This window comes from Leishmania major, chromosome 32 (genome assembly GCF_000002725.2).
Source record: "Leishmania major strain Friedlin complete genome, chromosome 32".
Lineage (NCBI taxonomy): Eukaryota > Euglenozoa > Kinetoplastea > Trypanosomatida > Trypanosomatidae > Leishmania > Leishmania major.
Genome location: NC_007273.2, coordinates 671,933 through 697,708, shown reverse-complemented (window position 1 = coordinate 697,708; position 25,776 = coordinate 671,933). Strand labels below are relative to the sequence as shown.

The 25,776-nt window shown below is 58.3% G+C and overlaps 9 protein-coding genes across 9 annotated transcripts; all 9 read left to right on the top strand.

Annotated features, from left to right (window-relative positions):
* Positions 1-193: 193 nt before the first annotated feature.
* LMJF_32_1800 (conserved hypothetical protein) lies at positions 194-925 on the top strand (the record flags this gene model as incomplete). The annotated part of the gene is made up of 1 exon (XM_001685446.2): positions 194-925. One exon carries the CDS (start codon positions 194-196, stop codon positions 923-925), a length of 732 nt encoding a protein of 243 aa, XP_001685498.2.
* Positions 926-2,008: 1,083 nt separating this feature from the next.
* Positions 2,009-3,973, top strand: LMJF_32_1790 (conserved hypothetical protein; the record flags this gene model as incomplete). Its single annotated transcript, XM_001685445.1, has 1 exon — positions 2,009-3,973. One exon carries the CDS (start codon positions 2,009-2,011, stop codon positions 3,971-3,973), a length of 1,965 nt encoding a protein of 654 aa, XP_001685497.1.
* A 750-nt stretch (positions 3,974-4,723) lies between these two features.
* On the top strand, positions 4,724-5,293 carry LMJF_32_1780 (conserved hypothetical protein; the record flags this gene model as incomplete). Its single annotated transcript, XM_001685444.1, has 1 exon — positions 4,724-5,293. The coding sequence occupies one exon, from the start codon at positions 4,724-4,726 to the stop codon at positions 5,291-5,293; it is 570 nt and encodes a 189-aa protein (XP_001685496.1).
* An 831-nt stretch (positions 5,294-6,124) lies between these two features.
* Positions 6,125-7,666, top strand: LMJF_32_1770 (conserved hypothetical protein; the record flags this gene model as incomplete). The annotated part of the gene is made up of 1 exon (XM_001685443.1): positions 6,125-7,666. The coding sequence occupies one exon, from the start codon at positions 6,125-6,127 to the stop codon at positions 7,664-7,666; it is 1,542 nt and encodes a 513-aa protein (XP_001685495.1).
* Positions 7,667-9,005: 1,339 nt separating this feature from the next.
* On the top strand, positions 9,006-10,502 carry LMJF_32_1760 (conserved hypothetical protein; the record flags this gene model as incomplete). Its single annotated transcript, XM_001685442.1, has 1 exon — positions 9,006-10,502. One exon carries the CDS (start codon positions 9,006-9,008, stop codon positions 10,500-10,502), a length of 1,497 nt encoding a protein of 498 aa, XP_001685494.1.
* A 1,957-nt stretch (positions 10,503-12,459) lies between these two features.
* PUF7 (putative pumilio/PUF RNA binding protein 7) lies at positions 12,460-14,802 on the top strand (the record flags this gene model as incomplete). Its single annotated transcript, XM_001685441.1, has 1 exon — positions 12,460-14,802. One exon carries the CDS (start codon positions 12,460-12,462, stop codon positions 14,800-14,802), a length of 2,343 nt encoding a protein of 780 aa, XP_001685493.1.
* A 1,812-nt stretch (positions 14,803-16,614) lies between these two features.
* LMJF_32_1740 (putative zinc finger protein 2) lies at positions 16,615-17,004 on the top strand (the record flags this gene model as incomplete). Its single annotated transcript, XM_001685440.1, has 1 exon — positions 16,615-17,004. One exon carries the CDS (start codon positions 16,615-16,617, stop codon positions 17,002-17,004), a length of 390 nt encoding a protein of 129 aa, XP_001685492.1.
* A 3,809-nt stretch (positions 17,005-20,813) lies between these two features.
* On the top strand, positions 20,814-21,785 carry LMJF_32_1730 (putative coatomer epsilon subunit; the record flags this gene model as incomplete). Its single annotated transcript, XM_001685439.1, has 1 exon — positions 20,814-21,785. One exon carries the CDS (start codon positions 20,814-20,816, stop codon positions 21,783-21,785), a length of 972 nt encoding a protein of 323 aa, XP_001685491.1.
* A 1,421-nt stretch (positions 21,786-23,206) lies between these two features.
* On the top strand, positions 23,207-25,387 carry LMJF_32_1720 (conserved hypothetical protein; the record flags this gene model as incomplete). The annotated part of the gene is made up of 1 exon (XM_001685438.1): positions 23,207-25,387. The coding sequence occupies one exon, from the start codon at positions 23,207-23,209 to the stop codon at positions 25,385-25,387; it is 2,181 nt and encodes a 726-aa protein (XP_001685490.1).
* Positions 25,388-25,776: the final 389 nt, after the last annotated feature.

Here is a 25,776-nt window from a genome sequence, read left to right as displayed (position 1 = left end):
GGCGAACTGTGCCACCCTGCTTCCTTGCAAGTGCTCCCTCGCCTTTTTCGGACTCTACGGCACGCTTGCGTTCTGCAAAAGCAGGTAGAAACTCACGCGCTCTCATCTTCCGTCACCTCGCCGTTCCTCGTCATCACAGCAATCTCGTGTGCTGGTACTTGTTTATGTATCGGAAGTTGTCAGCAGTCGCACGATGCGCGGTAACTTGTACAGCCGGGGCTTTGACCCCATGAAGTCGCGCTCCGAGCGGCGCAAGGAGAAGCAAGCGAAGCTAAGCAAAACAAAGCGTGTTATTCGGCTCAAGAGGCGACTGGGCCGCATCGCGGCGCGCAAGTTCGCTGGTCAGGAGGACAGCCACATGACAGCGCTGATGGAATCGTACATACTCCGCCGCAAGGCGGAGCGGGCGGCGGAAAAGGCGAAGGAGGCACCGAAGGATGCTGCTGGGGCTCCCGGCGAAGACGGCCTGGCGGGAGAGGGTAGTGGCGCGGAGGAGAGCGAGATGGATGAGGACGAGGGTAGCGACTGCTCGCTTGACAGCCGGGCGGACAGCGCGTTCGAAGTGGATGACGCTAACGATGGGGAGGAGGAGCAAGAGGATATCGCCAGCTCCCGGCGTCGTGCTGTGCAACGGAGGCAAGCGGGCTATGCTCGTGGTTGCGGTGGCGCATGTCGTGGTACTGCACCACGCAGAGGTGGTGCGTCTTGGGCAGCGAACACGGATACCACTCCACCTGGCGGCAAGCACGGACGTGGTGGCGGTGCTGGTCGTGGCGGACAGGGTATTCGCGGTGGCCACTCAGCTCAGCGTAGCGGTCGCGGCAGCGCCCGTGGCGGTGGAAGCTCGCACAATCGTCAGAATACCAGTAGAAACGCGAGCTTTCATCAGCGGTTTCGCAAGGTGCCCACTCGCTCTCTCTATTGAGCGCGGCGTCAGAGGCGGTGTGGGACTAATGCAAGTGCAGGAGCCGGTGTGAGGACTGCGTGCATCGATTGTTTTTCTCTCGTGGCGCACCAAAAACGGGTGCTGCTCTGAAGCATCTCCAAAGGCGAATTCAGTGCGTGCGGGGAGGGAGCTCTTGTCCTCGGTCTTGAAGCTCGTTGCTTCCAGGCTGGTGTGCCCCCCCCCCTCCCTCCCGTACCAGCATGTCCACGTATGTGTGCCCAGGTCCACGCCAGCCCGTGCTCCGTCGTGTCTCTCTGATGCTGTTTTGGTCTAAAGCAGCGTTTAAGAGGGGTGTCACGCCCCCTCCCTCCTCGTCTCTCCAACGGCATCGCAAGAAGACGAAAGAAAATACACCAACACAATAAAACAAACTTGGAAGATACGCGGATTGTTCTGTGCGTTTCTGCGCCGAGTGCGGTCCTTCTCTCGCTTCCAACCGTCGTCACGCATGCATATTTCGGATAGCATACATCGGGGTGAGGATGGTGGCAGCGTGGTGACAAGAAAAGGTGCTCCCCTGCCTGCTTTATTCTTGCGTCCCTCGAAGTTTCTCAAAGAGGGAGAGAAGGCAGGTTCACAGCCATGGTCGTCCACCTTCACCGTTGCACCTGTGCATGAGCACAGCTCAGCCTCCACGCTAGGCGTGGTTCCATGCGGTATAGATCACCGAAGGAGCAATGTGCGTGCTTGTGCATGCCAACACAGTGCCCGTGTTGAGCTTCTTGCCTCCCTTGTCCCCCCTCTCTCCGTCTTCACCCCTCTTTCACACGCACTCCCTCACCATATCCTTCGTGCTTACGCGTGAGACTGCGTCCGACTGTTTACCCGCCCTGGTCCGAGATCTCTCTCTCTCTCTACGGGTTTTGAATTCCACTTCCGCTCGAGGTTCCACCCTGCGTGGTATTGGAGTAGCAGACGCATCGAGGACTCGACGAGCGGGAGCTAATCCGTGTGGCGCGCACCAGGATATTTTTTGTCTCGCTCTCTTCTGATTCGGGTCTTGGTTTCAGAGGCTGTCGTTGTGTGTGCACATGGAAAGCTGCTCGCTGCGACTGAACTTCTATGGGGACCATCGAGGGGCACAATAACTACATAACTGTCGAAAATCTGCTATATTTCTCGGGCTTGCGTTTTCTTGCTGTGCGCGTGCCATCCCCTTTTGCAATGGCGGAGCCGTCAACACCGGCACCACCGACGGAGACGCACTGCGGCCTCCTTGTCTTCGCGCTTCGCGATGTGCTGAGCCAACTGCCGCTTCCAGCACCTTTCGATGCTTCGGCGGTCTCGGCCAAGTGGCGATGCGTTCTCGCGCCGACAGCGGAGGCTGGGGCTGGGGAGTCTCCTGAGAGCCTCCTCCTCTCTGAAGAAGAGCTCATGCCGTACCTGGAGGCTGGGGTGCCCGTCCGTGCGAGCAGGATGCGTGCGGCGGCGGCCCACACCGCGTGTGGTCCAGATAGTCTAAGCTGGCTGACTGACCCGCGTTGGACTGCGTTCCCCAAGCCGCAGATTGCTTTACGTCGCGGCTGGGGAGCACCTGGAGTGGACATGCATGTGTCCTCCTTTCACAAGCTGATCTCCTCCTTCGACGAGGTGTTCAACCACACCCGCGGCGTCGAGGTGCCGCTCAGCCGGCAAGAGCTGGAAGCGGTCGGTGCTGCAACTGCCCTGGTGCCACGTGACGTCTTGGAAGCGGAGGAGGTGCTGGACCTGCAGCTGTTTCACCGCAGCGATGGCTGTCCGCCAATCCCCATCCTTGGTGAGCGCCTTTTATGGCCGTCGTTTATCACCGATGGGGCCGTTTGCGACCAGGCCACGTGGGTGTCGCAGCGGGGCATGGTGCGGCACTGGCACCTGAACGACTGCGGCGAGTTTGCGATGCAGGCCGCGCTGCCTTTACCAGTGGATCACAGCGACGATGGGGATGCGAAGGTGAGTCTTTCAGACCCCAAACTACGATCACCTCCGTCGGCGTCGCCTTCGTCAGGGGGTGGCAGTACCACCGCGATGCGCATTCGATCTCTCTTGTATCCCGAGAGCACAGCAGCAGAAGCAGCAGTGTCGCCAGCGGTCCGGAGTGCCCACGTGCCGGCAATGCTGGTCATCTTCGCGCCGAAAGGCGGATATGACTGGGTGCTGCATGATGACGAGGCGAATATGTGCGGCAAGACGGTGGCGCTGGACCTCTTCCAAACTCCAGACGAGGCACTCCCGTGCGATGCTGCCCTCCTGCCACTTCTCACGGTTGCCGTTCTTGAAAGCGGTGGGGCACCGCTTATCGTTCCGCCAAACCTCGCACAAACCTCGATCGCGTTGCGAGACTGCGTTGTCGTCGAGCAGTACCGCATCTCAAATCTGTGGCTCGACGACGTCTCATACTTTCTGCACCGCTGCGCTCGATGGCAAGCGAGCCCCATCATCTACGCCTACCTTCAGCAAGATCTGCAGGACGACAGCTTTGTCGGAGGGCAGCTAGTACCCTACCTGATCCGAGTCTTCGAGGAGCACGCGGAGGCGACGTCGTACCATGCAGCGATACGCCGGCGCGTCGTGCTTTCGCTGCACGCGCTGGCCATCAACCAGGGGCACTACGGTCTCCCTGACAGCTCCCGCGCCTCACTTGATCGTCTTCTCCACGGCGGCAACCCGGAGATGCACGCGGTGCTACAGAGCGCTCCGTACTGCGCCTCGTCCAGCGCAGAAGCTCCAGCCACCATGGAGGAATGGCTGGCGGTGTACTGGGGGATGAGCTGGTGCTGGCCAAAGGCAGGGTGCGTCCTCCGCGTCCCCAGCATCGTGCACCCGCTCAGCGCGCGGTTGACGCCTCTCCAGCAGAAGGCCCAGTACCTCCCAGTCGTGTACCCGCCGATGACCTGCAGCCCCGTGTACGGCAGTGAGAAGGACTCGGTAGAGGCGACGGTGCAGCAATACTTTGAGATGAAGGAGCTGGAGTCCAAGCCGAAGGAGCTGACGGCGTACCTGCGAACGCGCAAGATGGCCAAGGATGACCTCCTCGATGACCTCTTTTGAGCTGTGCGTCGGCGCGGTGGCTTTGCACATTGCCGGTGAAAGGCAGGAAAACGAAGGTTCTCGTCGACCGCGTATGTATCTTGCAGGCGTGGGTACGGTCACGGATACAAGTCCGCGGCAGCGAGCCTGTCGTCGGCGAGGAAGAGAGGCAGGCGGCTGATGTCTTGCTGTGCCTTCTTCTGTGCATCCCGTTCTCCGGCGATATGCAAGTGGAACTCCGAGTAACGCCCAATCACACACTGCGGTGAAATTCAAAGAACAGCAGAGCGACACGCATCCATGATTCATGAGCGCACCACCATGCGCATGGAGGCGGTTGCCCTGTCACGGGCCTGAGGATGGTGCGATGGGGTCTGGTGTTGCGCCTGCTCCCTCCGCTTCCTCTCCGGCGCACCGCCTCCTTTGAGCCCAGGATAGCGATGTGCACCCTTCGCAGATCGGAGTACTCTGCCAAGGGGCGAGCGCGCGAAACTGCGCGGCTGCGCACGGGTCTGTGAAACTTCGTTTCGCACGCACCGGCATAGGCAGCGGCTCTCCTTTGGGCTGCTGTCGTTCTGTTTGGTGCGTCTCGCACGCTGCCCTTTGTTTCCTTTGCTTGCGTCTCCCGCCTCATCTCACCTCTTTCCCTCCCTCCCTCTCTCTCTCTCTCTCGGGTGGTGATGCAGGCTACAAAGGCACGACTCTACTCCGCGCGGGTATCAGCACCGTTGTCGGCGACGGTGTGCATCCCATTAGTCATTGCTGTCACTTATGCTTGCACAGTCCAACAGCGGCGCGGCGATGCGCAACTTGGTGGAGGAAGCAGAGGCGGGGTATGAACAGCTTGGCAAGGAGCGACGCGACGTAGCTGTGCTCAAGCTTCCCCCCAGCGACTTCGATTTCCTCACCTCGCAGGAGATCTCGGTAATTCCTGTTCACGTCATTGAGGCGCGGCGAGAGGAGCAGCGTCGCCACGGCACGGTCAACCGCGACACCTCGCTCTTCGACTTCATTAAGGCCATCGGCCTTGAGGAGGCAGACACCGAGGACCCTGTGAACGGGTACAGTGTCCTGCATATCAAGGAGTCAACGCGCGCCTACTTTGGCGAGCAGGAGGAAGAGGTATATCGCGTCTTTCGCAATAACATGATCCGCTGTACCGAAGACTCGGACTGGCTAAAGCACATGTCCTTCCTCAGCGGCCAGACGGCCGATGAGTGCAAGCGGCAGCGCATCCTTGATCGCGGCGCACAAGCGGCGTCGGACGCGGAGTTGATGATGCCCGTTACTAACTACAAGCAGGCGTTCTTCGCGAAGAAGTCCAAGAAGGCGAACGAGTGAAACAGAAACAATGGAAAGAGCCCACGCACACACACACACACATCTGCTGTTTCGTGTGTGCTACATGGTGCTCAGCCTTTCAGCGATGTATGATAGTTCTGCTTTGCCGGCATGTTGTTAGGTTCCCTGCTCAGCTGTTTCGCAGTGGCATAGCAACCGTCGGGGTGTTGCTTCCAACCACGCACCCTTTTCCTGTCTCTCTGTCTGTCGTCCAATCACTCTCCTGCTTCCAAACCCACCAACCCCCTTCCCCTGTTCGAATCCGGCTGTTGGTGCACCAGCTGAAGACTCGGGGAACAGCTGGTGTGTGGGTGTGTGCGTGTGTGTGCGGCGACTGCCCATGGGCGTCCGAACGGCTCGCCGTCAGAGACAGAGACGAAAGGCTCACAAGGGAAGTGCCTTGTTTTTTTTTTCAGTCTTCTGTACAGTCTCTCTTTTTTTCCCTCGCTCTTTCCGAGGTGGGACGAACCAAACTGTGCTGGCCGAGGATTCCACGACTGCACTGGTGGATAACGCACTTGAGGTACCAAGGGTGTCACCACCACCCTCCTGCGCCCTGTCCCTTGACGGCGTTTGCTTCTCGTGCCTTTGGCGGCTGCATTTCTCGTTGCGCTGAGCGTTGCGACCACCAGGAGTGACGTCGTCTTTTTCTGTTCATGTGATTTACGTGTCCTCTCCGAGGCTGTTTCTCTTCTTCTCATCCTCCATCTTCTTCCTCGCTCTGCGCCCTGCCAAGAACGATTTTATTTTATTTTTTTTTTTCTTTCGCTCGCTGATTCGTCTTGCTTTGCCTCTGCCGCCACTGCAGAAGCAGCTTGACCAGCGCAGGGCATGAGACGCTTTCTGCCGAGCTCTGTGGCGGCGTGGGGTGCGGGGCGCGTCCTGCAATGCGCCGCTGAATGGTACCACATGCCGGGCTGGAAAACGCAATCCAGCACGAAGGATGCCCGGTCGCGTGAACAGCGCGAAAGGGACCGGAAGGCGCGTCAAATTGAGAAGCTGCCCCGCCCCGAGGCACTGCACGACTTTCAATACCCGTACGAGAAAACGATTCTGTCGGACAGCATGTTCGAGTACCCTGTGTATGAGACGGAGCTCGACACACCGCAGCTCTTCAACTTGACCCCACCGCCGGATTTTTTCATTTACTGGAACGCTACCGATTTCGATCGGACGGCCTACCCGCCGGTTCCCGAAGACGACCACCGCGTGCTCGTGCCATCGTCGCAGTCGCCACGCTGGATCGAGCATCGCGCCCGCCTGCTGCAGTACCTGCGCAAGCACGAGATCATGCCGCACTATGTCCCGCATATCCACGCCAACGTAAACCTCTCTGTTGTCTTTCCGGGTCAGTACAACACACGTGCGCGGCTCACGGACGAGAACGGGGACAAGATTCCGCCGCCGCCGGCGCAGACGAAGATGACGCCGCGCAATTTTTGGTTCACGGCGCACTGCGGCAACTACATGGAGCTGACCGACGTTCAGCAACCGCCGAGCGTCTTCTTTTTTGAGGAGGCGCCTGCCGCCGCGAGCGCAGCTAGCGATGCCGGAGAAGCAGGCGATGCGGCTAACAAGCAGTCGTCACACGCGGCTGTGAACTACTACACGTTTGTTATGCTTTCCCCTGACTACCCGTATCGCGTGCCACTCTTGCAGGATCGGCATAAGGCTGATCGTGGCTTTTTCCTCAACTACATGGTAGCTAATCTGCGAGCCCCGCAAGCGGTTTCCACGGTGGACGGCGCGGTTGTGGACACGGAGGGTCTGCAGAGCAAGGGGGACGTTGTTGTCCCCTACGTTGCCCCTCTGCCCACGGAGGATGCAGGAACGACGCGGCATCTGTGCCTTCTTTTCAAGCAAACCGGCCACGTGCCAAGCGTGAAGCCGATGACAGCGACCGAGGAGCAGCGAGACTTCCCCCTAGCTCAGCGCAGCAACTACCGCCTACACAGTGCCCTCACCAAGCAGACCGGGCTGAAGATGCCACCAAGCGCCTCCACGGCCTGCTTGGCCAGCCTGCGCAGCGTTGAGAGGGCGATCCCGGCAGACCCCTGCGCCGTTAGCTTCTTCACCACCAAGTGGGACATTCAGGTCCAAGAGTACTATGAGAAAGTCGGGCTACCTGAACCGGCAGCGCCAGTTGACGAGGAAATCGAGGCTCTCCTAGAGTTCCACGCGATGCGACCAGAGAAGCTGCGCGTGCGCGCGCGCCACCGCCCGGATGGGTCGGTGAACATGGGCGATGACCCGAACTTCTGGGCTCAGGCGCTACCAACGCGCGCCATGGACGGGAGCATGCAGCGTGGTTTGGGGTGGTCGCGGCGTACGACAATGGGGGCCAACGGTGTTCCTGTGGTGTATCCGCACTGAGGGGCTGCGCAGGCGGGAGGCGTATCTAGCGGCGGCAGTAGCAGCGGATGAGCTCTGCTTTGCGGTCAGGGCGCACCCGCTCGCGTAACGTGTTTAAGAAGTTGCCGGAACCGCGGGGCACTGCTCAGCGAAAGCTCTTGCTCCATTGTGGCCAGCACGGCGATTGCAATGTTGCGCCTCTCGCCATCCGCAGGTGTAGGCCTGTGCAGGCGTGTCTGTGTGTGTGTGTGTGTGTCTGCATGCCACAATGCAGGCGTGGATCTTGCTGTTTCTTGCGCTGCCGGCTTTTTTCTTTCCTCTTCTCGCTGTGGTGGACAGTGAGGATGTGTTTCACAAGCCTAAGAGGTGCGCCCTCTTTTTTGCTGTTACACACAAAGCAAGGGCAACCGCCCATGTCAGCACTGGAAAGGCGTTGCTGGGTGCGTGGTGGCGACGCAGAGTTGAAGAGCCTCGTGTTCGCTCGTGCCCGTTGGAGGGGGCTTCCTCGACGCATCTCAGCTAAAGGCACGGCAAGCGTTCTCTGAGCATCGGATGTTCAGCGCACGCTGATGCTCGTGCGTCTGTTTTCTCTGGACTGGAGCCATAATGACGGAGATAGGTGAGGGGGAGGGAGGGGGAGGGGGAGGTGGTGGTGGCGATGTAACCCTAGACGGGGCGCTGTGTGCGTTCAGAGATAAGTGCGAACTACTCCCGGTGTCACTCGTGTGAGAGTGCAGCTCTTGCGCTCTCTCTATCTCCCACTCACACACAAGCGGGAAGGAGGAGAAGAAGAATAGTCGCATGGCTTCCCGTTCGTCTCCAGAAGTCTCCGTCTCTCTCAGTCCCCGGCTCAAACCTTCTCGTCGTTCAACGTTTTTTCCTTTCCCTTTTATGTGTCACGTGGTCGTTCTCGTTCTTCTCCTTCTCTCTATCTATCCACTGCCATATGCCTTGCTGGTGAGCGTACACATACCGAAGCACAAGAAGTGCATCATTCGTTGGACGTCAAGCTCACTTTCTGACGAATTCACGTACGCACAGGCGGACGCGAGCACACCTCTGCCTTTCTTTGTGCTAGCGCACTGCATCCGTCACTGATCGACCCGTCCAGTCGATTCGGTTTTCTGCGAAATCCTCTTCTGCTCCTGGCCCAGTTGCACACATGCAGCGTCCCACCACAGCTAGATATCGCGGCAGGCGAGAGTCGTCTGCTGCCAGCCGCAAACTCGCGAAGAAGCCCCACAGCCTGATGGACGAGCTGCCCCCTTGTCCACCTAGCCCGTACAAGTGGAAACAGCACCGGCAACATGACGGCCACCACATCTCCGTCACCGCGGCCTTCATACGCGGGCGGCGGAACATGCGGGTGGGAGCTGCGGCCATTTCTGCCATCGCAGCATCTCCGTTCCCCGTGGACGGTGCGACGAAAGCAGCCAAGTCCAGTCCTGCCTTTCCAATGCGCGCGCTGGTCGTTGCCGGCACACACGACAGCGATGCTGTGGAGGGCAATAACGACGACGAGGCCATCTTCGAACTTTTCTTTCGCGAGGCGCAGCTCCACTATCACATCTCTGCAGAGGAGAACATGCGTAACCACCTTCTCGCCGGCGAGGAGGTTGCTTTCACAAACCTGATGATCGAGGCCTTGCAGGCGCGCGCCGAGCTGCTAGCTGGAGACGAGGCGGCAGAGCTGGTGATCAGAGACGCACAGAAGCGGGCACAGGAGCGGCAAGCCATGATGAAGGAGATTGAGAAAACCGTGGCCCTTCGGCTGCACGACGAGCGCATGGCACAGCTGTTGGCTATGGAGTTTGAGGCGCTGCTCCCGGCCCACGGTGCCGGCTGCGAGCGCATCCTTCGTGAAGAGGCGGCCGACCTTGGCGAAGTGTTTCGCTGGCACAAAGAGAACCGCCCTCTGGGGGCCGGGTGCTTCATCGAAGCTCCAGTGGAGGATTCTCGCCTCACGGACGCCCGTCGCGGTACCGGCGCGGCAAAGTTTCTAGAGAGCAGATTAGCACTGGCAAAAGGCTCTCGTCGTGCCTCGTGCGCGCGTAGCTCCCGAGTCTACTTGGCCCAGCTGCTACAGAAGGGTACGTCGAGTCGCTGTTCCGCCGCTGCGCTTGGCCCCCTGGCGGTCGCCGCGGGCGAGGCCCCGGCGTCGCTGCTGGATGGGACGCTGCCGGTGATGGATGAGGCTCTCTTTCAGGAGGAGGGGCGGGCGCGCCTACAGGCAGCGAAGGATCAGCGCTACTTAGCGCTTCGAGGGCTGCGCGCTGTGAGCGATATTCGGCAGGCGGCGGCTGCGGCGCGCGAGAAGGTGCTGGCGGAGGAAGCGATGTGCTGGATGCAAATCGCGCGCCTTGAAGTGGACGGTATCTACGCTGCCCAGGAGGCGACTCGGGAGCGGAAGAAGCGTGAGGCTAGCGCGGATGCTGCCACAACGCACCGTGCCGCACAGAAGAAAGAAGTCAAGGAGCGACTGCTGCGTCAGCGTGGGCGCCCGGTACCTGAGCCAGACAACAGCGCGGGTGGTGACGCGCGTGTGCAGCCACGTATTTCGGGAAAGAGCACCGAGGAGGGTGCGCAGCCTCCAAAGGATCAGGCAGCGATTACGGAGGCAGGAGCGCTAGAGCAGCCAAGTCCGCGGAGCTCTTCCTCCACCGTACCGGACAACTCTCCGCTGTGCGGTGCGCTGGCGGAGGGTGCAAGCACAACGGCAGAAGCCAACGTCGACGCAGTTGATGAGCTGGCGTATTTGCGTTTCGTCACAGGCGAGATTACCGACCCGGACGCGTGCAAGCAACTGAGCGCGCTGGTAAGCAGTGAAGTCGACGAGGAAGTGGAGAAGGCGGTGTAGGGGGAGTTAAGTCTTCGTGGATGTCGCGGAAGGCTAGGCCGTCGAAAAGGGCTTACAGACCTGCGGGCGGGTGTGTCTGTCTGCGTCTGACGTGCGCGAGCCCTGACGCACATTTGAAGACATAACTGCACCATGACGCGCACATTTCTCGAACCTCCTTATAGGAACTTGCTGCTCACCGTTCTGCTGTGCCGCTTTTCGCTTTTTTTTTGGTTCGCGTGTGTGTGTGTGTGTGTGTGGAGGGGAGGGGAGGGGAGGGACCGTTTGTGTGTGTGTGTGTGTGTTTGTGTGTTTGTTTTGTTCAGCAGGTCAAGATTCTGTGTGTGTGCGCGCGGACTGAAACACCGATGGTGTACGTGAAGACTCAAGTCCTCTTTCCCCCTTGTTCTCGCCCTCCCCCCTCCCCTCTCCTCCTCTCCTTACCCCACCACCACTGCCCAACTCACGGTTCTCTCGGGTCTTGTCATTGGCGTTCTCCTGGACTTTGGACGGCATGTTAGGAATTGCCGAGAACAAGTGCCACACCGCCTTTGCTTCTCGTTTTTTTTTTCGTGCCATCACTTGCACATGTAGACTAGTACGCCACCGCGCCAAACTCGTAGTGCAGCTGCTGCCTCTTGTTTGTTTTGCTGGGCGCATCTTTCTCCGAGTCTTTTATTTATTTTTCCGTTTCGTTTCTTCTCCTTCCCCGCCCCTCCCCTCGACCTGTTTACCGCCGCTGTGAGTGATCCCTGCAGTGTGCTGCGCTCTCGATTTTTTTCGTTTTGTTTTCGCTGTATCTTCGTTTTGTATGCCTTCTGTTAACGTTGGTGCCTCGTGTTTGCGGCATCCTCCTCCGCACTCCCACCTTCTGTTTTGTGGTGGTGGTAGGCGGCTTTCTACCTTACGGACCTTACCTCTGGTGACCCTTGGTCGTCCTCGGTAGGCTCTCGCTTGGGGCTACCCCAACCCCCGTCACCTCTCTTTCTTGCTCAGGACACCCCCCGCGTATGTGTGTATATATGTATATGTACATATACATAGGCGTGCATGTGTATCTCCTGTGTCAGTCTGCCAGTTGTCTTCCTCACTTGCTCATGTACCCTTCACCATCCGATGACGGAAGAGGAAGGGAGAGGGAGAGGGAGGGGGCATACGTGTATGTATATATGCATATGTATGCGTATGTGTATGCACATATTCCTTCAGGCTCTCCCGTGCCCTTCTCTGTCTCTTTGATGTGTTTCCTTTCGTTTCCCCCGTTGGAGCGTGTGCATCTCTGCCTTGTGGCCGGTTGCACCACGCGAGGCAAAAAAATGAGACGAAAGCATCCCCCACAGGAATGACCACAGCAACACCTATCGGCCCAGGCACACACACGAGAACGGTGTCTGTGCAAGCGAAAAGGCAATGGCCGCACCAAAGCCGATGCCCTACTCAACGCGTGGGGTCACGCGCGTCCATGATGCGTGTAGTCGCGCAGCAGGATCATGCTTCGGCTGCATATGTGTGGTGTCTTTCTATCAAGAGTTGCCTGAATGGAAGTTTTTTTGTTGCTGGAGGCAAGCAATATGTGAGTGGGAACCCACCCACCCACACACACACACACACGCATGTTTCGTCTCCGAAGCTGGTTTTGCATTTCTGGCAGCAACCCAGCATCGATGAGTGCCTTGTGTTTCTTTGTGATAGGGGTGCAGGGACGAGAACCTAGCGCCGTGATCTATGTGTCCCCGAACCCTCCTCGTCCTACCACATGACCCTTCTCTTCCTTGCAACTTGGATCGCTTTCATTCGCCTCTCTCTGCGCTGCTGGGGGAAGCCACTGCACCTTCAGCATCCTCACCGAGGCCCTTCTCTCCTTTCCCGCAAAGAGAGACGCCTACACAGAGCACCGCGTCGCTGCTGCACGATTTCGCGTCCAGCTTTATTCTCTTCTTTTCCTACACGCACAGAGAAACACACGCGCCCACTAGCCATGCCTGGAATGAAGCTGGATTTTCTCAAGAACACCGCGCAGCGCGTGGCGATGGGGAAGTCGCTGCCGCTGAAACAGGTGGAGGCGATTGTGCTGTACGGCAAGCCGGCGCAGCGGGCCAAGGTGGTGCAAAAGCTTCTTCCAGCCGTCTACGGACTCTCTCTCAACAAGACGACGCACCACATTCTCCTCACGCTCTTGGACCACTGCGAGAACATGGATCGCGTCCAAATGCTTTACCACGTGCGTAGGAAGCTGCTGGATCTGGCCCAGTCGCCGGTGGGAAACTCCGTGCTGCAGCGCATGCTGGAAAAGGTACCGGTGCGCCAGAAGAAGGAGATTGCCGAGGCGTTCGTGCTGAACGTGGACGAGGACGAGTTCAGGCGTCTCTGCGAGCACCCGTTCGGCAACCACGTGGCGCAGAAGCTGATGGAGGTGCCGGCGTGCGTCGAAGTGGTGCTTCCGCATTTTCTACCGCACCTGACGAGCCTCAGTCTCCATCCATATGGCATGCGCGTGGTGGCCAAGTACGTCGAGTCTGTCGCTGACGGGTGCAGCAAAACGATTGAGGCGCTCTTTCCGTCGTGCGCGGAGGTGGACCCAGAAGGCGATGAGGCCGCGGTGGCAGCCTCCGACGCGCTCGACAAGTCCGTTTTAGCACTCTTCCGTTCTGCCGAGGAGTCGCTCGTGCTTACAGCGCTGCTGCGTCACATTCGCACGCCGGTCGAGGTGAAGGACGCGATTGCAGCACACGTGAGCGAGTTCGCGGCGGACTACCTGCTGCCCGCCACGGCACCGCTGGAAGGTCTGACGAAGAAACGCCGTGGCGATGAGGACGAGTACGGGTTGCCCGACTTCGGCACTGGCTCCATCTCTGCAAAATCTGTAGCGGCCACAGACATACCTGCGAATGTCCATGTCTACTCTGCGGTCCTCGAGCACGGTGACGATTTGCAACGCGCCGAGGTGTGGTCTGCGCTATCTGCAAACGCCGACATCCTGCACGCCATCACCCACACGAAGGGGGCGGTACTCGTGGGCGTGGCAGCCGTGCGTTTTGTGGAGGCGGCGCGCAAGCGGCTGTTCGATGCCCTGTTGTTGTCGACTCCTGCAGGTGCGCAGTTCAACGGTAGCGATGCGGGCTCGAGTACGGCTGGTGCGGCGGACACAACTGCCACTTCAAGACCCGACAAGAAGGGCCCCAAGAAAAAGAAGGCAAGAAAGAGCGACGAGGCGGAGCCATCCAGCAACAAGGATGCTGCCAGAAGCTCCATCGTAGACGTCGCCACTGACCCGGTGCGGTCGGTTCTGCTGCGCGTCTTTGTCGAGGTTGCGCGGGACACCATACCGGAGAAAGATACCCAGCTCCTTGTGCACGACGCTGTCACGCTCGCGCAAAACTCCGTCAGCTCCCCAGTGCTACAGAAGCTGGTTGAAACCGACCTCACAGGCGGGTTTGCCAGCGCCATTCTGGCGGTGCTGCTCAACTCTACCGAATTCACGAGCCTCGTCACGCACCCAGCGGCATCCTTCCTCTTGCAGTCGATCCTTCAGTTTGCCCCGGAGGACGTGCGGGCGCCGTTGGTGGTGGCGCTTTCGAGCTACTACGCGGCACACCTTCACGACTCTCTCTCGTACGCGCAGGGCTCGCGTGTGATGCAGAAGCTGCTCGCCTATGCCCCAGATGCGACGGTGGTGCAGACGGTGAACCAGCTCATCTCTGAGGCGACCAAGGAAGAGGGGGAGATGGAGGAGGCAAAGGGCGTCGACGGCAGCTGCGCTGACGCGGTGGATGAGGAGGGTGCGGCCGATACGGAGGAGAAAACAGAGGTGAAGAAGGTGAGTCGCAAGGAGCAACGGGAGCGGAACCGGGCCAAGCACTACGAGGTTCTCTCTCATGCGCTTGTCTCCTACGCCTTGCACGCGCACGCGTGCTATGTTGTACAGGCGCTGCTGCGAGAGGTGCGCACACGTCAGCTCGACCGCGAGCGCAAGCTGCTCATGAACGAGCTGAAGCCGCACGTCTTTGAGCTGGCGGTCTCGCCGTGGGCCGGTCGCGTGGTGCTGGACACAATGATGTCCGTCGGCAGCGCACAGCTCGCAGACGCAATGAAGAACATCGCCTTCATACGGGCGGAGGAGTGGCTGTCGGACGTCTCAGAGGAGAAGAAGCGCCGCGGTAACGGCGTTGACCCTACAGTGCGCAGCATTCTGAAGCGCCAGCGTGAGGAGATGGACAAGGGCGTGGAGTTCAAGAAGGATGCGGAGGGGCCTAGCAGCGCCGAAAGGAAGGGTGCGCCTGCGCACAAGAAGAAGAAACTCTTCCGCTCTGTGAAGAAGTAGGTGCAACGGCCACAGCTGAAGGGGAGGGGGGGGGGTTCTCTTGCTGTGCTTATCGAGTGTGAGCTAGTCCGCCTCACTACGGCTTGTGCGTACTTGGTGCCGGAACTCACTTCCATGCGGGGTGCGCAATCTGCTGGTGCAGAAATACAGCTGCTATAGCGCCAGTGAGGATGAGCAAAGGAGGACGAAAGACCGTGGGAGCTGGCGCATCGATCGCGTTGCCCACCCCCTCTCTGCCCAAATCATCGGTGCCCATCCCTCTCTCTCTCCGTCCTTTCCTCCTCTCTTCCCTCGCTCGATGTTTTCCGAGATGCGTTCAAAGTCTCCCCTGGCGGACCGAGGGCCGTGCGAAGCTGCTTGCTTGCGTGTCTGTCCTTTTTCTTCATATGACTGTTTGTGTAAGTCGGTTGCTCACCTTTTTTCCATTATTTTTTGTGGCGCCTAAGTTCGATTTAACGCCGCCACCGCTAAGAGAAGAAACAAAAAAGGGGTAAGGAAAGGTGCACGGATGCGATGTGCGACGTCTAAGCTGTCAAGTATCACAAGTGAAGCTGCAATGGCATGAACGAACAAGAGAAAGCGCCCTTATGCGGCTGAAATCTCGTAGTCGTCGTCTTCCTCGCTCTCCCGCTCCATCATGGCTGCGTGTGCACCTCATACTCTCGAAAAATTGCCAAGATGAGGACAGAGCTATCTTGGGCTCGACGAGCGTGTGGCGAAGTCCTCCTCTGGCACTGCTGGTGCTGTGCGCGAGTGTCTACCCACGTGTACTCCTCTTCCACCCATGCTGCCACAAAAAAAAGGCATCTACGGACAAGGAGAAGAGAGCGAAGGGCAGAAAGGAGGAGAGAGGAGGGCAAGATCAACAGACTCTCCCGCGCGCCGCACTCTGGCATCCGCGCTCGCTTCCTCACAGGAGTCTCTTATCGTTTTTATTCTCGGCGACTTTCGCATGCTCCGTACGTTTGCACCACCGCCCACTCTCTCTCTCTCTCTCTCTCTTTGCGTCTTTGTCCCTTTTCTTCTCGTCTTTGGTCGACGTCTCTCCCTTATTGGGCTTGCCACACCCCCATCCTCTCCACGGCGCTCCTCATTCCCACTTCAATCCCACCATCTTTCTGACGCATTCACGCTTGTCCTCGCGCCGCCACCGCGCTACTCTCTCTTTTTCTCTCTCTGTTCTCCGGAACAACGACATCAACGACCGAAAACGGGCACGCAGAGATTTGTCTTCTTGCACACCCCTCCTTCTTTTCCCCCTTCCCTTATCTTTGTGGTTGTTGTTCTCGTCTTTTGACTTCTCCTTTTTCCTGTTTAAATTTTTTTTCGGTGCGTCTACCCACTCCTATTGGTACATCCTCTCTCTCTCTCTCTCACCAGCGGTTTCTTCCACTAGCCCAGCATCTCCCGCTCTACGGTGCTGCCCCTTCTCTGTCCCTTGCCTCTCTGTGTCGCTCTCCCTCGTTCTCACGCACATACAAAGACGTGCAGGCGCGCCGACAGATTCGACAGACCAAGAGAGAGAAAGGCAGAGTAAACAACCGAGTCTCTTTTTCTTTGCCGTGATTTTAGCTCGCCCCCGCCGCCGCTATCCTTTTGCCCTCTTTCGTTGCGTCTTTTGTTTTTCTTGTGTGTGTGTGTGGGAAGGCCCTCTGTCTGCGTTTTTTTTCGCCGTTCAACTTCCTCCCTTTTTTTGTGTGTGTTCTTGTTCCGACGGCTCTAAAGTTGTTTCGTGTGTGTTCTTCTAAGAAACCTGCGTCCCTGTACGCCTGCTTTCCGCGCTCTTACACTATTCCTCGTCTCACCGAAGAAATGCAGATGAACTCCTACGCTGGTGGCTACACCACCCACAACCGCAGCTACGCGGCAATGGTTCCGCCGCCGATGCCGATGCCTCCTGGCTGGGAGATGGCGTACACTCCCAACGGCGAGATCTATTACATTGACCACAATACTCGTACTACGCACTGGCAACTGCCGGCGGAGTACACCATGCAGCAGCCCGTCTGCAGCTACCGTGGCCCGCAGCGCCAGCGTCGCGGTATCGACCGTAGCAAGGCCAAGACAAAGATGTGCATGAACATCGAGAACGGCGGCACGTGCTCTTACGGGGCCAACTGCGCGTTTGCCCACTCCTCGGAGGAGCTGTCGACGCACCCTCACTTCAACTCCGCACCGGACGCGGGCTACAGTGCAAAGTAGGAAGAAGTGTCGCGGACAGAACTTGTATCGCTCACGGTGTCATGCTCTGCTTTGTCGACTCGTTTTTTTTTTGTTCTTGTCTTTCTGCCGCTTTCTTTGTGAGTGTCTCGCGCGCGTGTGTTCGCGGAGGACGGCAGGGACAGAGAGAGACGCGCGGCACAACACGAGCGAGCACATGAGGGGAGGGCTCGCGTGCCTCCGAGGACGCGCGAGCACGCCAAAAACGAGACAACAAAATCGAACGAATACGACCCACAGCAGTGACGAAGAGCAGGTGAGGCGGAACGCATAAAAGGCACACTGTAAGACATGAGATAACGGAAGAGGGCTGAGAGAGGAGCAAGGGAAAGGCGAAGAGCAAAACGCGAGAAAGACGGAGAGAGAACAGTGACGGTAACGCAAGAGGAAAAGAAAACGAAAAGGGCGTATTGCGCGCGTACCTTGTTTGAACCCCCTCTTCTTTCCTTGTACGTTCTCACCGGTGTCGATGCGTCCATCACCCACTCACACACTGCTGCTTCTTCCTCCCCCCTTTTTCCCCCTTTCTGTTGCCTCCCTCCCCCTCTCTCCTCCCCACCGGCTCCATCCGCGTGCGCTACTCGACTAGATCCCTCCTTTACTTTCTAGTTTGGTTGCCTCCTTCACTGCCGCCGTTGTACGCCTTGTCTTGTGGCCCCTCACGCTCATGTGTAGTCCTGCGATACCCGCGAGATCCTCTCTCACACACCCACTCACCCACCCACACAGATAGCCGCCGATGCTGCACGAGTGGAAGCAACACTTTGGCGTTCTTGTGCTCACTCTTTGTTTTTTGCCCCCCCCCCCTCCCCCCAATTTGTTCCTCTGTTCTCGATCATTAAGAGAGAATCTGCGTTTCCACTTTTCCTACGTAGACGAAGAGCGATCGAGAGAGAGAAACAAAGGGATGTGGTGCTCAGTGCGATGCGGAGCTCATCCTTCTTTCTTTCTCTCCTCCCCTCTCAGTTTTGTCTCTCCTTTTTTCTTTTTCTGTTGTTTGATTACGTTTGTTGTACAGAAATCTGTTGAGCTCGATAGAGATGAGGTGAGTGAAGGGTGGAGGCATGCGTGCGTGTGCATTAGCCGCTTTTCTTGGTAACTGGTGTTGCCGGTGGTCATCTGCTGTGGTGCAGCGTTCATTTTGATCGTTTTGTTGGTGCGTCTTGTCGGTCTGCGTAATGTGAGTTTGTATCGTGCTGCTGCTGCTGTGTTGGGCTCGCGTTTCCATGGTGGATTGGGGGCGGTGGTGGTTCTCTTTTTTTTTTTTGCCTGAATGTGTGCGGTTCGTGAGAAGACGCCTCTGGGGCTCTGTGTTCGTGTCCCTGTACCTGTGTATGGGTGTGGACAGCGAAAGAGTGTTGCACCGCGTGGGTCTGTGCACGTTGACGGTCTCCTGTGAAATGTTCTCGACTGTCGTGAACCTCTGCATCCCGTTTGTTGCTGTTGTCCTGCTAGGATGCCTCTTTTTTTTTGGTTTGCCTGCTGAAGTACGGGTGGTGTTGTTGATTGTATAACAGGTCGGGGTGTTTGTGTGTGCCGTCGGTGCCTAGTCATAACGAGTAACGAGTAAGGCATTCAAAAACAACCACACAAGAAAAGACAGCCTCTACGTAATGCGCATTTTTTTATCACCTGTGTGTGTGTGTGTGTGTGTGTGCGTGTTGGTGCTCTTTCCCCCCTCCTCTCTCCTCCTTTTTTCTACTGTTTTGCGTCTCTCTGAGACTTTCTCTTTCGTTTTCTCTGTCGGTTGTTGTTTCCATGGCGTATCTCCGTCTTTCTGCATTTCTGTGCACCTGTTCACGCCTCCCCTCTCGCTCTCTCTGGATCTCTGTGGCGGCCTTTGACAGTCTTTGTGTGTGTGTGTGTGTGTGTGTGTGTGTGTGTGTGTGCGTTCCACCTGTTTCTGTTTGTTTTGTTTGTTCGCTTCTCTCTTCTCGACGCTTTTTTTTTGGGGGGGTTCCCTGTTCCTCTTTTTGGCCTTGTTGCACGCGGGATGGTCTTCCTTCGTTTTGTTGAATTCGGTGTTTTTTTTTTTGTTGTTGGCGACGTTCTGTTTTTTTTTTTTTCTGCTTCGCCTGTGCCTGGCGGGTATTCTCTTTTCGGCGTCCTGTTGCTATTTGTTGTCTTTGCTCTTTTTTTGTTGTTATTTTAGTGTCTTTCGCTAAAATGGGCGAAAAACGGAGAAGAGTGGACCGCACACGAGAAGAGAGCCCGTTTCGTTTTTGGCCCTGCCGCCGCCGCCGCCGCCCCCCCCCCCCATCGCTCTTCTTCTGCCCGCGTTTTATACCCTTGGCGCTCTCACCCCCTTTCTCTCTCCCTCTGCGCGTGCGCTTTTGTGACCGTGAGTGTGCGTGTTTGGCAAGGACCTTCATATGGTAGAATCAGCCCTTTTCTCTTTTTTCGCTGCACTAACTCATCCCCACGCGTGATTGCTCTGGAGCCGTGTTTGGTCTGTCTCGTGTTATTCCCTTTTTATTTTTGCCCCCCCCCCCCCATCCTTCTCGCCTCCGCACCCCGCACGCCGGCAAGCACGTCTACGTCTCTTGGCCATGTACTACTGTCTTGCTTTGCTTTTTCCCCTTTTCGTCTTCTGTTTTATTTCATGCATGCTTGTACTCTGCGAGTGAACCTTGCAGAGCGGCGGCCCCCCACGTGGCATGCATGAGGCACCCTCGGAAAAGGAATGGCACATGCGAGTGTGTTCACCACACGCGCGTTCTATCGTGAGACAGCGTGACGTAGAAGAAGGCAAATGCGAAGGAAAGTGGAGGGGTGCACAGGAGGGCCTTGATGCATATATATATATATATATATACATGTATATGTTTGCGTGCTCTCTCTGTCCCGCGGACTCGCTCTCACCTACGCGCGGATACATCCAGGCATACATACGAACTCCTCATACGGTTGCACCTCATTTCTCTCTTTTTTCTTTTGTCTGTTCCTCTGTTTTAGCTGTTTAATCTACTAAGTCTAGAGCAACAAGGAAAACTTCACCACCAAACAAGAAAAATTGATCGACACGTGCACACACGCAAGTGTTTCGTTCGTATTCGTCACTTGGTGCCCAATGATGGCTTTTTTTCTTGCGAACGGCAAGGTCTGCACAGCCTCTGCCATGCGCGTGCGATTGACAGTCGCACCGGAAGCGCTGCAGCGCTCTTCCTTCCCCACCCGAGGACAGCGGAAGCGGTCTGACATTGGCTGGGTGACGGGAGACAGCAAAGCAGCCCTCATAGTATCGCATCTCTATGCGGCCTTTCACGATTCCCGTTATCTCCTTCCTCACTGTGCCAAACGGTCGTCTCACGACTGGGCCATCCCCGCGGTGAACCATCCATCTTCTGGCTTTCACATCGCTCTTGGAATGCTGGCACTTCTCTTGCAACGCTCACGTTGCACCGGACACGCACGCGTTCTCCTGTGTGTGCCGTCTTCGTAATCCCATCAACTCGCACTCCACGCAACTCTCCCACGCACCCATATGCCGCGATATGCTTTTGGACGCGACCGGCACGAAAAAAAAAGTCAAACAAGCGGCCGTTCACATCAGCGTTCTATCGAAGAAGAGATTCCAGGCCACTCCTCCTCCGCTACTGGGCAATCATTGTGTTCCTTTCCTACTCTATCTCTTCGTTGTTCTTTTTTTTTTGGCGCTCTCGTGCTCGTCGGCAGAGCCCGAAGCTCTCTCACTCCACACGTGCTAACCCGTCCGCCCGAAACGGAGAAACGAAAAAACCCGAGAACCACAAACCACCTCCGGCAGGCTAGCCAGCACAGGGATCAGCCAAATGACAGACGTCCTCTTCGACGTGCGCAACGCCCTCGTGGTAGGCAACTACCATCAGGCGATTGCTGATGGTAGCACTGCGCGCGCTCTGTCGAGCAGGCCGGCTGATGTGGCTGCCTTCAACGTGGAGAAGAGTGCGGTGGTCGCTCTGGGTCAGATTGGTCTCGGCCAAGTCGACGCCGTTATCAGTCAGCTGCGCTCGGAGAGCAACCCGCTGCTCGTGACGATTCGCACGTGGGCAGAGCTGATTTGCGCTATGCGCGACTACGATGCCCTCTCCGATCCGGTCACGAACGTCACGCAGCGTCTACAGAGCGATGCGGAGAAGGTGGCCGCGGACGCTGTCTACAAGGCTGTATTCGCTGCCACATCCCTGCTTTACCAGCAAGATGTCATCGGGGCGCTGACGCTGGCAAAGAAGTGGCTCGGCGAGTTGCCCAATCCGGAGGGGGTGCTGGCCAGGCGCTACACGGTGGAGCTACACGGTGTAGCGACAGAGGCGCTGCTGCGGCTGAATCGGCCAGATGAGGCGGCGAAAGAGGTGAAGCGCATGGAGCAGGTGGACAGCGAGGCGATCGTGACTATACTGTACAGCGGCATTGTTTCTCTCCATCAGGCCGCATCTGACGTGCACATGGCCAACTACAACGCGGCCGTATCCGCCTTCAAGGAGGTGCAGCTGCGGTGTGGCCAGAGCATCATGGTGTCGAACTTGATGGCCCTGGCGCACATGGGTCTCAAGGACTACGACGCGGCGGAGCGCTCGCTGCTCGACGCGCTGGCCGTCCGCTCCAACGACGAGGCCACATTGGTGAACCTCGCCGCCGTCAGTGCCCATAAGGCGAAGCCCCTCGACGACGCCGAGCGCTACATCCAACAGGCAGTCTCGATGCATGGTCCGTGGGGCGAGGCGTACCACGCCAAGGAGCGGGACCTCGACGAAGATATGAGCGCTTTCCTGTTGGAGGGGTAGCTGCACCCGGACATCGGTTTTCGGGCAGCGCTGTGGCCGCGGCCGCTGCTACTCTAAGGAGTCCCCTTGCGCGCGGCAGAGTAGGCGACCGTGCGCACGCGCGGCTCTCATTCTCACGCTGGTGCAACGCGCCTCCTACCGGCTCGGTCGATAGTGGCGAGGCGGGGCGAGGAAGGGACGCATGTGCGCGCCCTGGGCAATCACGCGTGCACACACCCTGCTCGTCGTGGGACGAGAGCGGAGCAGATGCTGTAGGGTAGCACCGGCCTCTGTTCACGGCTGCCGACAAACGAAAGCGAAAACATCGAGGCATCGGGGTCGCCTTTCTGCCTCGGTTCACTCTGCCGTCTCCGTCATTCACCGCGCCTTCAAGCTCGCCAACGTATCCGTCATGTCTCGTGAACAAGAGATTGCCATCGGTGTTCTCCCTCTCGCCGAAGCCCTTCTTTATCGGGGCCGTTTTTTTCGTTTTACTTTCCTCTGCGCAGTGTCCTTGTGTGTGTATGTGTATGTGCTTTGGTGTTTTGTTTTGTTGTGGTGTAGGTTTGGCGTGCGTGTGCGTCCATGAATGCCTCGAGATCCTGTGGAGAGAGAAAGGTGTCGAGGTGGCGAAGGAGACTGCAGTGGTGTCTGTGCTCGGCAGGCTTTCGTGCTGGTTTCTCTTGAGGATCACCGCGTACTCCTCTTCTACGCTTTACCCCACCCCGCTGGCGCTTCGCTCTCTTCCCTGTGCCAAACCAACATTAAACTTTGCCACCGGTGCGTTCTCAACTGTGTGCTGTGTTTTGGAAAACAAGCGAGGTATAGTGAAGAGAAAGGGAACGCTTTCAGCTGCCGCCCACGGAGGCGAAACACGCACGGCGTGAATTGCTCCATCGGCCAACACGGGGCATGGCAGTGTTGCCGGACGAGCGCATGATTCAGCCCTCTCCTCCCCCCCCCATGTGGGCCACAGAGAAGGATGAAGGAGCTGTCGCGTCAGAATGGATTGTTTCTTTGGTTTTTATCACGTCAGGGATCACCATCGACGCTGCCGGCGCACCGCTGTAAGCGCGTGAGGACGCTTTCCTCCAGTGCGTGTGTTTTTCTCCCTTTGTCAAGGGTGTACACGACTCACCCTACGCCGCTCGCTTTGATCTGTCATTCCGAGATCAGCAGCGCTTCGCCGACTTTTCAAGCGCTCCCCCCCCTACACGCACACACACACCTCTCTCTCTCTCCATCAATCCTTCATTGATAATCTGCGACTTGTACCCGCCACACCACTGACGTGACGCACTTACTTCGCGTACTGACGGCTCAGCTTAGCGTGCCTCTTGCTTCTCTGCATCGGCCTCGGGCGGCGCACTCCTCCCTGTTTCGTTCGCTTCGCGTATCGCTTTCTCTTCTTCTCTTGCCGGAAACGCACTATCTCACCGACAATGCAAGTGGAGGGCAACTGGAAGGCTGCGGCCAACTTGAATCTTCTTCTCGGTCTCGAGCACCCGCCAGCGCGGCTGGAGAAGCCACTGCTCATGCCACAGCAGCGCAGCGCTGGCAGCTCTGGCCTTGTCACGGTGGAGGCGCGCAACACCGCCAACTTCAGGAGCTCCTCCTACTGCGGCCTTCAAGACAAGTCCGCGCCGACCATTCGAAGGCACGTGATCGACTACTACAAGCAGATGCTACACCGCGTGCCTCTCTGGCGAGGACTCGCGAAGACACAGCAGGAAGGCAGCTGTCGGGGTACAGTGGTGAAGACAGAGCTGGAAGATGATGTGGATGCGGACGGAATGGTTCCCCTGCCAGGAGGCGCGCCGGTTGTCTCCGATGGGCTCTTGTTCCGTGCTGTTGGCATCCTGACGCAACTGCAGGATGTGTCGGCGGTGAGTGCGGCCACCCAGCAGGCACCGTGGGAGTTCTACCTGGTGCGGGACATGGATGACGACGAGTGCTACGTTCGTGCTCTGCAAGCATTGGGGCAGGCGGATCGCACGGCAGACGCGTCGTTTGCTCTCTTGCAAGATGCATCGCACGCCGGCTTCTGCGCGCGAACCTCAGGTAGGCTGGCGAGCAGCACCGCCCGCTCCTCTACAGCGGTGGCAGCGACATCGGCGATTGATGAGGCCGGGGAGGAAACGCTAGGGAGGGCCGCCGAGGCTGACGAGGAGGCGGCGGCCCGTGACGGCACTCGCCTTTCGCTCTACACGCGGCAGGCGTCATGGTTCACAGGCCTTCATCCCGGTATGGCTGTCGGCATCATCGGCGACCCGTTTCAGCGCAGTGCCCGCGGCGTTCTCACGGGCGTGCTTGTGCGCGAGTTTGTCCTGCCATCGCGGCCGACGTTGCCATGGCGAGTGGACCGGCCACTGCTGTCTGCGGCCGTGACATCGACTTCGGGTGCCGGCGCCGTTGCCGATGGCAGCGACGGAGGCGTACGTATCCACTTTTGCAGTGGGCCGTTCCCACGGCGCGACGTGTCGGGGCTGCTGCGCGCGGTGACCTCCCAAGCGCTGCACCGCGGCGCGGATGTGCTGATTATTGGGGGCCCCTTTATTCTCCCCTTTGCCAGCGACTTTGAGCGCGAGTTGCTGCCGTCGCTCGGCGCCACCTTCAACGAGGTGATGGAGAGCTTTGTGGACACGCTGGAGGAGACGCTGAAGAATTACTACTCTACGCGGCCGCTTCTCCCACACATGAAGGTGCTGCTCGTGTCGCACAGGGGTGACGTCACCCAAATCCCTGTGCTGCCCACCACCATGTACGCGATCGCGGACACAGACGACATCCTCATTCGCTCGAACCCATGTCGGCTGTCGGTGAATGGGGTGCACATCAGCGTATGCAACGAGGATGTCGTGGGCGACATGCGTGACCGCATGGTCGAGCGGTGGCCGACCGCCGACGGTAGCCTACGGCGTGTCGTAGAGGCCTTGGTGAACGGGCGCCTGTATGTCCCGCTCTACAGCTTACCTGTAGCGACGGCGGATCTAAAGCATCTGCCTCACCTGCGGATGGACTACGTGCCGTCGCAGAATGAGCTGCTCGAGATCAAGCCCGCTGCTGCTGCGTTGGCAAGCAGCACTGCTACGAAAGGCGATCGCCGTGGCAATGCCGACGGCAGTGATGCCACGACGAGCACATCGGGCGCCAGCTCCTCACGTGGTTGGGAGACTGTGTTTAGTGTCGCGGAACAGCCGTCCACCGACATGGCTGCGTGGCTGCAGCACAAGGTGAAGCGGGCGAAGCTGGAGGATGCAGCTGGTGACAATGAGGAGGGGGATGCGGCGAGCGCACCCGGTGGCCCGGTGACTCCATCAACGCCGACGGCCTCATCGAAGACGGAGTACCTCCCTCACATTATGTTCCTCCCCTCTACCCGCCCGCAGTTTGCTACCGTCACGCACCAAAGCGAGGAGGTCGACGGTGCCGACATCGACAGCGCGGAAAGCGCGTCTGGCGTCCTGGTGGTGAACCAGGAGGTTTGGTCGACGCGCTCGTCGCCGAAGTTTGAGCTCCGCGTGGCGGAGGTGACGATTCCGAATACGGACCTCGTGTTGCGGCGCGGCGCCACTTCCACAAACGGCGTCACGTGCGGTGTTCTGCACATCTACAGCGCATAGATCCTTGGCGAAAGCAAGGGGCCGTGTGCAGGCCGTGCAGAAGCGCTCGGTCCTTCTCCGCGCCGTGCACCCCTCCTCGCCTGTGAGCTCTCACTGGAGTCTGGCAGACTAAGCCTGTTTCCGTAACTTGTTTTCGCCGGTTGCTCGAGGAAGCGATGATGGAAAGGCACCATAGAGAAGACGTGCGCGTTGCGCCTGTCACTTGCGAATCGGTGTAGTGGTGAATGTGGCTGTGTGCGGAACTGGGCCGGCGGGCGTTTATGATGCGCTAGTGGTCAACGAAAGCCGTGCACGACGTACGCGTCTCTCCCTCTCTGTAAGAGGCGTCGCCCATTTTCCAGCCCAACGGAAGCACAAGCACGGCACACGTTGAACCAAAAGGAAAACGC